This window comes from Oryzias latipes, chromosome 9 (genome assembly GCF_002234675.1).
Source record: "Oryzias latipes chromosome 9, ASM223467v1".
NCBI classification, from domain to species: Eukaryota; Metazoa; Chordata; class Actinopteri; order Beloniformes; family Adrianichthyidae; genus Oryzias; species Oryzias latipes.
The window spans coordinates 17,937,081-17,949,844 of NC_019867.2; the positions used below are offsets into that span (position 1 = coordinate 17,937,081).

The window sequence follows — 12,764 nt, forward strand, 5'->3', positions numbered from 1 at the left end:
CTGATAGTGGGCTGTGCATACTTAGAAAAAGGGATAGAAGTTTAAGAAGGAAGGCGGACATTTTTGCAGGCAGCTCAGCTTTGAAATTTTGAGGGGCTTTATTGAAACATGAAGCTGGATGTTGTTAAAAATGTCAGAGAAAGCAATGCAGAGCAGGTTAAAAGGGGGTGAACCCCCAATCTAGGGACAACAGAGGAAGCAAAAACAAGTTCAAAACTCAATGGACCATGTGATAATAAAGAAGATATGATTAAACTCATTCTGAAACACCGACCTTGATTATGTACTCAACAATCAAAGAGGAGCACATTATTCTCAGATTTGAGGAATTTAAAGGGAACCTGGGGCTAAGCACATTGCGGAAGATTTTACTAAAAGGTCATGATTAGATTTTTTTTAAGTTAAAAGTTGAAAAGAAATGTTTTGTAGCATTAAGAGGTTTAGGGCGTGTTTGGTAAAATTTGGTAAATGGGAAGCTAAGTGTGCGTTCCTGTTTTTCACAAAAGAGTTTATTTAATAACTGCTATATTACTGTCAGCTCAGTGATGAAAGATGTTTGTGTTTATAGGTAACTTCATTACCTGTAAATAAAGTGTTAAAGCAAAAGGAAGTGAGAGAATAGTCAGGAAAGCAAATTATGTATCAGTAAATTCTTATTATTACAGGATTTTTTTTAAAGCTCCACAGACTCCTCACATAGTTGTTTTTAGTGAGGGTCTACAGGAAATTTTTGACTGAGTAAATGCAAACATTTGGCCAATGGATAGGTCAATAATAATTCTTTAACTTGTGCAAAACTTATTGAGGCTAACAAATCTGCTTGGCCATCTCCAAGGGACGGTTGCTCTACATTTCTGCCTGTTCCCAACTTCTAACCTCAGGTACTAATCACCAATTAACATGCAGTGTCTTCGGCATATTGACACAAAGCAAACATTATTAGCTCTGAGCGCAATGGGAAAGACTCTTCGTGCTACTGCCTAACTATGAAGCCACAAGGAGGTTCAGGTCTGGATCCCCCTGTGTCGGTCCCCTGTTTGTATAAAATGTAGGGGTTGTGTTAGAAAGGGCATCTGGGGTAAAAAAAATAAAAATCAAAAAATCTGCCAAACCACCTGCGGTTGCTGTGGCGACCCCTGAGGGGATATGCCGAAAGGTGACCAACTTTAGCTCTGAAGACATACCAAAGAAGCTGAAAACCAACAAACTATAACAACTGCATTAGAAGCTAAACTCATGGTTCAGGGGACATCTCTTGCATGCAAATGTCCACAGGGTGCTGTGCCGGGGCAGCCAAGCAGGGACCTGCCACGGTTTGGACGCCTCTCCCTTTTCACAACAATGTCTTTTTATCACAGAACTGCTGACATGATTCATGAGCCTGAGGACCTGATGTGGTGCTGCTGTGCAGGCCAGATGAAATCCCCCCAGCCCACTAATGTAGGTTTCTGTGTTGCTTTTCAAGTTACTGGAGCAAAGGAGCTATTTTCACACTGCTGAGCAAGAAATATGTCTTTCTGTGACTAAATCAACCATATCTACCCCTTCCCAACCTTTGTCACTCTTGACATGCTCACACACAATAAACAGCAGAACACAACTCTGCCCTCCTTTTTTTTCCTTATTTCTCTTTCCTTCCTCACCTCACTTACCAGGGGGAGCTTCCTCCTCTCCTGCTGCTCCCAGCATTCTCCAAGCATCTCTCTTTCCTCTGCCTCTTCTCCTTCATTAAAATGGACTTCCTAAAGCCTCCATTCATCTTGCTGACAGCTCCAGTATCGATCGGGCTGAAGAAAGGGGATGCAGTTCCAGAGCTTCAAATGGCTCTCTGGTCAACCTCGATGAGAGGTGGACTGGACTACAGCCGGAGAGAAGGAAGGTAGTGCCAGGCTTAAACGAGGGAGGGGGTCTTCCTGCCCCCAAGTCAGGACCCTAAAGGGAAGTTGGTCACCAGTAAATAAGAATTTCCCACTGGCAGAATTAAAATGAAAATGGTTGCCCCTCTCTGTAATAAAGATGAAGCCAGTTTGATCCAATGATGTATTATTCCCATTGACTTCTGATTGCAAGCTGTGTTCTGGGGTTGAGATATAATGTTTCAGCTGACATGCAATTAATTCAACCATTTGATAATCTATTTTTCTGATGACATAATTTGATCCAAAATGTTGTTTTTGTAATAATGAACATTTTAATGATATACTGTGGCCTGCAGTAAAACCCCAAAGATCCGTCTTTCTTTCTGCTGAGCGTAATCTAAGAGTGTGTCGGTGTCATCTGTAATCATACGCTGCATCATGTCAGCTTTCGTCAAACTGGAGTCTCCTGTGCCCATGTCACACCCTATTTGTGAACTAATCTGTCCTTCTATGCTGCCACTTCATGAAGGAACCAAGCAAAACAAAGTGTTATAGTCAAGAGTTTCCAACTGGAAGTCATTTATACTGCACAGTGCACTGGAGTGTTTAGATGAGGGTCTTTTTAAAGCAACATTAGCAGATGGGTTTGTGACGCTTGAATATTGATGCTTTCATCAGTGGAGCAAAGACTCCATATATTATTTTGCTTTGAAGATCCAATGGTGGCGTATAATCACTAAACAATGGTGTGTTGTTGTTTTTTTTAAATTAACTCTACCTTAAAATGTGGTGACATATAGAAAAAATGGGAAAAATGGGAGGTGAATACTATCAGGAAGTGTGGAGGAGAGGAGGCATGGAGCTGGGGAAGGAGAGAGGAAGGAGGCGGCAGAGAGCAGTAGTCGATATAACGGCAGTCATTTATCTCCTTGACAGCCGTCCAAATGCTCTACTAGGGGAAACACAAAGCTGCGTCACCCCGAATGCAGCAAACGCACAGCACCAGCATGTCTGCCTGCATGCACATACAGAGGAAATGTGCGTCTATGAAGGAGAATTCTGCACATGCATGCACACAAAGACACGTCAGCACATCCCCGGACTGCAAACGGAGCAGGCAGAAATCTCCAAAGCGGAAAGCAAACACATTTTACTCCTGCTTCACAACCCTACATCCTCACATCTGTTTGCGCACACTGAAATGTTCCAAGACAAACGTGCACATGAATGGGACATGACACGTTCGCATGACACTTGAATACGGGGATACAGATGTGTGCTGCCAGCGATGCACACACAAGAAAAACACACAATCCCTGTTCCCAGCTTTGGTCATGGCCCATTGGCTGACGCCTGCCGTCCATCTTTCATGATTCATAGCTAAGCAAGCTGCTGTGAAGCAGTTCTAAACCAGTGAGCTGTGGAGAGCTGGTGTGTCATTAAGGCACAGCAGGCTGCATGCGCTGCTGAAGCCGCAGCACTATTGCTGGCTCTGTGCCTCCGCCCAGCACACTAGTAGGTGAGACATCAGGTTCTTCTTGCCCATGTTTGTATGTCAAGCATACATCTGGGTCCACTTGCATCCTGGTCTGTCTTACGAAGTGTGCACACAGAGAAAGAGATGTGTCACTTTGAATTTAACTGGACACCCATCTCTTGCTAACCCCCACCCAACATTTCAGCTAAATTGGCTCCTCTAATCATCCCTAAATCCTCTTTTCTAATCAACAAAGGCAGTGAAGGCTAAAAAAGAAGAGGGGGGAAGAAGACGAATCCCCCTTCCCCACCCACACCATCATCAATTGGCTTGGCCCCAAAGAAACGAGTTGGAGGCACACGTTTATCCGCTAATGACTCCTTAATGATCCCCTCCTCTGTTGGTGTGCTGACAAACACTGACAAACCCTGACCCTGACAAGAGGAACGCCCCCACTTGGCCCTCCACCTCACCTCTTATTTAGAGTATCCTCTCTCTTAGCCTGATTAAATCAGCCAGTGTCCAGTTCTTCCTTGGACTTGAAGGGAATTCTATATGGGAAAATAACATCATTCATCTGCCATTTCCAGGATTAAAGCCAAACAAATACAGAATGTTGCAGGTCCTTAAAAAACCTCTAATAGCTGGTGTTAGAAAGGTAATAATAGTAAGCCAACTGCTATGTTTAAAAGATCCATTTTACACCTAAATAACTTAAAGACCCTCTCAGATTAAAATAGTGTTTTGACCATGTTCTTGTGGCATTTTTCTAATGATTATGAAGAGAGAAAAATATAAAGAAAATTAAGCTCAGAATTGCACTTCTGAGCATTTCTTTATTCAAATTGTTGTTAATCAGGAGCAGAAGAAAAAAAATGCCATTTGAAAAAGAGCTTATCTGTGTGATGTGAAAAAAAGCTGGGTGGGCCACAAGCTGCCAGCTCTAATCTCTCAGCATTGTGGAGGGGAAGGGGGGGCGGGGTTGCCCACAACTCAGAGATGAATTTCTAATAAACTCCAGCAGCTCTACAGAAACAATGTCTAAGAAAACGCCACTGGTTTTTGACTTTAGGTAAAAACAGCATAATCATAATTAAAAAAAACACTTTGACCGACTTGAAAATAGATCAAAAGATGATCATAGTGGGTCTTTAAAGTGTAGCCTGATGTCAAAAACGTATTTAGTGTTTATTGGTTTACTTGAACACAGATTTACTTTACCTGTGGGGGTGTGCTGTTTTTTACCAGTCCTTTTAATTTTTTTTTCTTTAGTTTGTGCAGTTTTGCGGGGGTGTTCCTTTTAATTGGCAAGTGCCTGTCATACACACTTTACTTTGTCCAGCTTAAGCTGTTGTGTTTCACTCATAATAGGGTGGTCAGAGTAAACACTGGGTAATAAACCCATTCCACTTCCGCCTCCATTTTTTTCACAATTGTGAAGAGTAGAGAATCTCCGGAAAATCACACAAGGCGTAATTACAGAGAGCCTCTCTGCCAGTTAGCCTTAGTTTTTCCTAAACAAACACAAAGACACCAAATCAAGGGTTACCTCCCTTTACTGCAACCTAATATTTAAGAAGAAAACATTCCAGAAAAACACTCAGGATCAAAAGAGGGAACGTTGAGGAAAAATCGACTCAAACAGCTTTGTTTTACAATTGCTGAGGTGGTCTTTTGTACATGTATGAGTGGTGGCAGACCTGGATTAAACCAGGTGTTGAAACTAGGACTAAATCAAGAGTTGGCAATCAGAGAGATTTCATGGTAGATTTATGCAATACATGTACTGTATAAGCGGAAAAAAACGAAAATGAAATGTCCAAAAGTCAATAGGTTAAAGAAAACACTTCACACCAGCACATGACCTCATTGTTGAGGACTGCAGCTTCCAGTCTTAGTCGTGGATGACAGAGCGCTCACTCTGAGCCTTTTCTCAGTCCCGCCTTCTTTTTTGTTTGGATTTCTTTTTTTCCCCCTCCTTAGCTCTCCATCTTTACAGTGTCCTGGTTAGATCATAATGACCCACTGTTAGAGTCCACTGGTTTGCTATGGAAAAGAGGCCCTGTTTCCTTAATGCATTGCACAACAACACAGATTGGCCTTATTAGAAATGATAAAAACTGCATCTTTGTACTGATTCTTTTCTTAATTTACACAAAGACATTCAACTGAGTTTTTTTGTGTCGCACATTTGTTTAAACATTTTCATCATGATTATTTGACCAACTTGACTTTTGTTTGGATTAGGTGATCACTTATCCAGATCATCCATAACTATTATACATATGGTTCTGTCTGACAAACAGATAAAGAATCAATTATTTGCTACATTTCTGCCATTTTCCTGTATTTGTACATTAAAGCTTAAAGAATTAGAGCTCATAATTCACTTTATATTGCAGCCCTGAGGCCTCAGTTCCCTTAGAGGCAATTCAATAGAAGGGTTTTAAGAAGTGATTAGTAAAAAAAAAATAATAATAATAATCAGTCTAGTTCAATTTTTAGTTCATAAATAGACCCGAGATCTGGGGATTTTTAATTCCAGCATCTTCTTGAAGATTGTAGGCTGCAGACTGGAAATCCAGTCAGAAACAACATCCTGTCCCAGGGCCCCTAGGAAGTGACCTCAGCTTCAGAAGGGCCAGCTGAAAAGTCCACATCAGAAACAAAAACATGGGGCTGGCCATAATGAGCTCTGCACCAGGCTCCAGAATGTTCTGAGGGGAACCAGGTGGTGTGGCACACATATGATACTGATTAGGGGGGGTTGTTAAGATAAACATGAGGGGGGGGGGGGGGTCTGAAAGCTTTGCATATGATGCAACAACACTTAAGAGTGTTCATTGGCTTCACTTAAGTCTACAAAAAATAGAATAGTCATGTTGATCTTCTATAGAGATGAAGTCTACACATGAAAATAATATGAAAAAGAGCAGTTAAAACAAATAATTTAGAATATTTAGTTTGTCTTGGGTTTATTTCCCCTCTTTTGTTTTCCATTTTCTCTATGTTTTGATAAGATCCAGTCAGTCTGAAGCCACAGCTGTGAATCATCCCCAGACACTCTGAGCCAATCAGGATGCTTCTTCTTTATCAGCTGCTTTTGTTGTAGCATGGAGCTTTTTTTATTATGGCTCTCTTTTCATGCTTAAAACCCCTTAAAATAGGTTTCGCAAAAAAAATCAACTATTAATCATAAAATATGCATTTCTGTTACGTCTTCAAATCGGTAATTAAAGGTTTTCCCCTACACTAAAAAGACACGCTTTGCACTTTATTATAATGGTAACTTCAGGACCCTCTCTTATCATTTCACATATTATGGCTTTTATTTTCTCTTGTAGGAGAAAGAAATGCATAAATACATTTATTTCTATGAAACATTTAAATGATTTTGGTGTTAGAGTCACGCTTAAGGACTTTCCACCCATCCATAACGCTGACTTCATCCCGGCACTCTCTGTGAGTCGAGCTGTCAAGGTCATCTCTGGCCTCATTCTTCAACAGTTACTTTCCTCCTGAAGCATTGTGCTGCATTTGATTGGGCTTTTTAACCGTCTCCTGATATCAAGAGCACAAACAAGCGAGCCTGCCGGCCTGGTGGGAAGGATAAGGGAATAAGGGAAGACGGGGGCCATTCTTCTCCCCGTGTGACAGGAATTGTATTGGAACAAGCACCTGTCACACCCCCCAACAATGACCACAGAGGTTGGGCAGAGACACAGAGAAGAGGGGAAAGGAGAGAAAGAAGGACCTACACAATAAAAAAGGTGGATCACACTTTCCATGTTTTTTTTTCCTCATGCTGACATATGCTGTAAAATCTCAGATAGGAATTTGCAGAATATCTGCAAGAATATTCTGCATTGATGAGGCAAGCTTGCTGCTAAATTTCTGATATTACATATTTCTTTTCCCCCTTCTCTGAACACTTTTCTTTTCCTATAACCAACATTTTCCTCTCCCCCGAACAAAACTTGTAATATTCCTGGAAAAAAGGGGTGACTTGCGTTTGTAATCCTCTGTTAAGGCAGATGACTCTTTGGTGCTTCTTACCTCTCTGTCTTTTAACTTCATGGCCAGAACCAGCTGGTTGCGGTGGTTGGTCAAAGCTTCACGATAGTTGCCTTTGGAGAAGAATGCCGAGCCCAGATTCCCATGAGCACGGCATTCCCCTGTTTGGTCACCTTAAAAAGATCAAACATAAAACACCTGTAAGTACGCAGCTGCAATGTGTGAGATGTTCAGTTCGGTTGACTGCTCTGCAGTGCCACAGTTCAGCAGGGATGTGATGAACCACATCCTTGCCTGAGATTTCGCCCCCAAAAGTAAAAGTGGCCGTTCTGAGTTGTCTGCAGCAGAGTGTCTTCTCTGACAGCTGTTGGTGTTAATCTGAGGGGAAAGCCTTATTATTTCTGCCCTGACAGAGAGGCCTCTGAGAAGGAGCCAAAGCAAAACACCAGTCTCAGTGCTCCACCTGAGAAGCACAGCTTCTTATCTCCAGCTGCTCTGCCCAGTCATGTTTCAAATGTGTGGGTGTGAGAAGAGTGGAGCCGGTCCGTGCTGCTCTCTGTTCTCCTCTCTTTTCCAAACATTTCTAACATCTTTCCTTCCTCTTACGTGTTTTGCTCCTCTAACTGATAGTAGTTTTTTAAACAAATCAAATTATAAATGCAGTAAAATCAACAATTTAATTCAGGGGTCTCTCTGTTTCTGACAAAGTCGTTTCACATTCCATTAAAACGTCAAGTTTGAAGGTGTTTCCATGGCAACGCGCATCACATGCACCAAGATTTACAAAATTATTGCCCAAAAAAAGCCTAACGGGAACGTAATTACCAATAAAATCCAGGTCATGGAACGTTTGGCCTCTCTTTATGCTAACTTTACAAAACTGAACTGCTGGTTGAATCAAACAATCGTCGGCACATGGGTAGACGAGGCAGGAAAATAAACATGCCGATGTCTGGTTCATACTTTTCGAGAAGCTTGGGATTTTTTGTGAGGATTTCTCACAAATTTGAAGTTCTCGCAGTTTGATTTTGACACAGGAAATGTACTAGCCTGAAACGCCCCTGTGTCCCCTCACACCGTGCATGAAGCTGTACCAAGAACAATATACGACAAATCCAAATTTACAACAGCTAAATACCCACCCACATTTGAATTTCAGTGGACTGTGATCAATCTAAAGCTTTCCTCCAACTGTTCCACAATGACCTGTGGACAGGAAATTGTTTTTTTGTTTTTTTTTGGACAAGCAGTCTTGGATGCGAAACCAAATGTCAGATTATGAAATAGCCTTTTAACACATTTGACTCTTTGTTTCACTTTACTCAAAGAAAGGAAAAATAACACTTCTTTAAAAGCTGCTTTTTGATTGGTCTAATTTTCAAACCATATCTGTTTTAGTCTTTTTTCTAAAAAATAAAAAACGAATAAATAAATCCACAATATTTGTTCTCTTAAGGTATGGATTGGGATCTAAACTAAACCAAAAACAACCAATTTTTTTGATATAATATTGATAATTTTAAATACCAACTACAATGAAAATTGTGTTTTGGAGTTTTACCATGCTCTTTACCATTTTTCTGATAATGAAAGGACATATAAAAAGAAATATCAGCGTAAAACTGGATTTCTATGTCTTTTTTCAAGTTGTGAATCAGGAGCAGATGAAAAAATGTTTGAAAAAGAGCTTTCTTGTTGTGTAGAAAAACGCTGGGTGGGCCACAAGCCCCCTACTCTACTCTAGTCTGATTGCACTTGCAGACAACTAAATCCATTCATTTTCCCTTCGTTTCCATCTTTCGTTTTCCTCGTCCTGGTATCTGGCTCAAAACTCCACGGCTGGACAGCTCCAATATTGTTAGCCATTTTTGTTCCAACTGTAATGTTAGGTTGGGGGTGTAAGGGTCTGTAAGCTAACAGGACAGAGTAAACAGATACCTCTCAGTTATGGGTGACGGGAAGGGGGGGTCAGGGTTGCCACATGCAAACAGTCCCATCCACAACTCAGAGGCAATGTCTAATGAACTACTGCTGCTGCTCTGCAGAAACTATGTCCTAGAAAACGATACAGGTTTTGCCTAAAAACAGCATAATTATAATTAAATGACCACTAGGAACACTTTTACAATGGATCAAAAGTTGATTTGGCGTGAAACTTTAAGTTTCTGAAGTACACAAACTTTGGTAGCTTTTATCATAGAATATTTTACAACAGTAACCATTCATTTCTGCACACAACCTGTTTATAATCAGTCTGACTGATTGTAGGCAGTCCTTAGAAGATCTGTGAGGTCAGAAGTCAATTTTATCCTAAGTTTTGTCTATCAAACTAATCATTCAAAAGGGAAAAAAAAAAAAAACTTTGAATCACATAAAAACCACTCGAGACAAATTGTCGGTCTAAAGTATAACAGCAGAAGGTCAACTTTAAATCAGAGCTCCAGCCATAATAAGGACAGACTGAGCAGTGAGCAGAACGTTAGTGTCTTAAACTTCTTCACACAATCTGGATGCTAAAAATGTGTGTCCAAAAAAATCTGAGTTTCTATTTAAGATTTAAAATTTAGGGGGAAAAAAAACTTTAAAAAAAATTGAAACTTTACTGAGTAATGTTTTTTAAAAAAAGCCTCTAAAAATCATGGAAATGCATTCTTTGCCCTAATGAGTACAAGCTGAGCTTCAAGCACGTTCAGCCGGCATTAGCCAATGCTAAATCCTGACAGGAAGATAAGCAGAGTGCAGTGATAGCTGTGTGTCTTAAGTGCAAAAGTGTTGTGGACAGAGCTCTTATCCATGGTACTTTGAACATCGGTGGATGACGCCAGTGAATCTTGGCCAACAAAGCGACTCCCTGTCTTGGCAGCTTGGATGTTAAAGAAAAAAACAGTAAAGAAGCAAAGGCAGAAAGCCAAAATCATTCAAGAGTTTCTAAAGGGGAAAAAAGTTTATACTAAGACTTTGTCAAGGATGGTACCTTGAAACAACATAATACTTTTGATGGACTTTAAGAGAAACAGACCCGGTAAAAGTGTTTTTAAAAGAAAAAAAAAATACAATTATATTAAAATTGGTGTTGCTCATACTGAGGGAGTTCAGAACATTGAGTTTTTTTCTTTAAAAAACAGAAAAATCTCATTGTTTCTTCCCATACCTAAAGTCTTGGCCACTTCCAAGTCTTGCTGCATGTATCCTGTGCTCTTCTCCGTGTTGCCCAGGGACCAGTGGGCGCTGCTGAGCGCCGAGAAGACAGAGCCGCGTAACTTGAGGCTGCACGTGCCGATCTTTAAAGCGGCCTCCAGCACCACCACAGACGCTGTGTGGTGGCTTGCTGTCAGCAGCTCCTGGCCAATCACAGAGACCACCACAAACGGACTTTTGTCCAGCTTCATCTTTTGCAGCTGCTGATAGGTGGGCTCCAGAGAACCTGTGTGGAAAAGACACGAGTGAGACAGAGATTAGAAAAAAAATTAGGGAAGAAATCCCTGCGCTGACAGGCTGACTGACAGCAGGAGATGACAGGCCGTGGTAAATGTGTTTGCATGCTTGCTAACTGACAAAGGTGAGTGCTTTCTGCACTCAGATTACGCTTTCATCCTGTAATGGTTGTGTTTTGTCTGGCTCGATAAGCATAGCCTGCAGCTTAACTGAGTGACGGCTTTCACCCACAATTTAACAATAACTCAAAACGCTGTACGAGTTATTTTTTCCGCCCTTCCTCTATGAATGGACTAATCTCTGACAGTTTCCAGTCGCGCTGCAAAAACATTGGCAAAGACTTAGTTGTGGACCATTGTTTTAACACACCACAGAACTAAATTACAGTTATTGACAGTTATTTTTTTCAGGCGATAATGCTGTCTCAGAGAGCAACCAGAGGATTTGGAGAGGAATCCAGAGAGTCGTGGGAAAATTATTGCCGCTTTTCGCACAAAAGTGGATGCAGCGTGGGATTGCAGAGCAAAGAAGGCAAACAAGGTGACCTCTGAAGACGCTGAAAATGCACACCATGACATAAATCAATGTTGGGCCACTGAGATTGAGGGTCCACAGCCCCTCCAGATTCTAAAGCCTTCTGGCAGCCGCCAACATCAAACCTCACCAAGTGGAAGCAAAGGAGACGTGTGTGTGTGTGTTTGTTGTGTGTGTGTTTGCTTACGGGTCTAATGAAACATACTTGTACCTCTGTGCTCGTTTAAAATGCAAGTGGATCCAAAGGAAAATTGCATGGCTTTGTGTTGCAAATTTTAACCACTAATAAGGTTGAAGCATTCCAGAAAATTCTCTGGTATTAAAACGTGTGACTGAGTACACCTCGCCGTAATAGTTGAAATTGTCTTTATGCAAAGATCAAAGGAATATTAAAAGAAAAAACAACTTGCATATTCACCTCCACACAGAGGGTATGGAGCGAATCTCCATCCAGGCACACAAAAGCATAACTGATGATGCTCTTTCAAGAGCATCACTTCTGTTCCAGCACTTGGCAGAGCAATGTGCTTATGGAGACAATGCGTTGCATATAATATCCATTCATACCTTGTAATTGCCTTTAAAGCGACAAAGACAGCTGAGCCATAAATCAAACATGGAGAGAATGCTACTTTAAAGAGGTGTCACGGCTGCTGATTTCATAAACAGGAAGTTATGACAACACAGGAGAGCAGTGTTTCATCCAGATACGACGGCAGGGAAAGTCTTCTGGAGCCTTGAAACGGGTTCAGCTCACATCCTCGCCTCATTGATATGCACACGGCGGAGAAATGTGTCTAAAAGTTGCTCTACTATCAAACTTGACTTTCCTTTGCTAACTGTGAGACATCTCTCTGTTCTGAAAGGACACATCTGTCTGAAGATACTCCTAAAATGGCCACACGAAAGCTTCGAATAGAATAGAATAGAATAGAACAAAATAGAATAGAATTGAATTACTATTGCTACCACAACATGGAAATTAACTTCAGTATGAATATAAATTACCTTAAAATAAATTACCTTTTTTAAGTTACCAAGAATTAAACCATATCAAAAAAATATATTTTTTTAGATTAACCTGCAAAAAAACAAAAACACTTACCAACTTTCCTTCTGAAATTTAGATTAGCGGAAAACTGGGGATGGAAGGGCGTTAACCTAAAAATAAGTCTGTTTTAATTTTTAACCATAACTAGTTGATTTTTTATAACATAAAGCAGAAAAGTTATCTCTACTGTTAAAATCATATTACTCAACTATTCTTAAATTCAATTTTAATAAGTATTCAATTTTTACAAGTGTCTCAGTGCAGGATGGGAAATGGTAAAAAAAGATAAACCTTTTTTTTACTTTTTCATTTAATTTCAGATAAAGTTGTGACATTATTTGTGTCTTTGTTGCAAAAAGATGCGAAAGTTTGATATCTCTATGTATATACAATA

General features: G+C 40.5%; 1 protein-coding gene across 3 annotated transcripts in view; it reads right to left on the bottom strand.

The window, feature by feature from the left end:
* The window catches only part of ttc28 (tetratricopeptide repeat domain 28), a 222,596-nt gene that overhangs the window by 70,349 nt on the left and 139,483 nt on the right, over nt 1-12,764 (bottom strand). For all 3 annotated transcript variants that reach the window (XM_011479364.3, XM_011479363.3, XM_011479365.3), the window contains 2 exons: nt 10,502-10,774; nt 7,393-7,523 (listed from right to left, as the gene is read on the bottom strand). In XM_011479364.3, the coding sequence (XP_011477666.1) occupies nt 7,393-7,523; nt 10,502-10,774 (404 nt within the window). The remainder of the gene's footprint in view (nt 1-7,392; nt 7,524-10,501; nt 10,775-12,764) is intronic.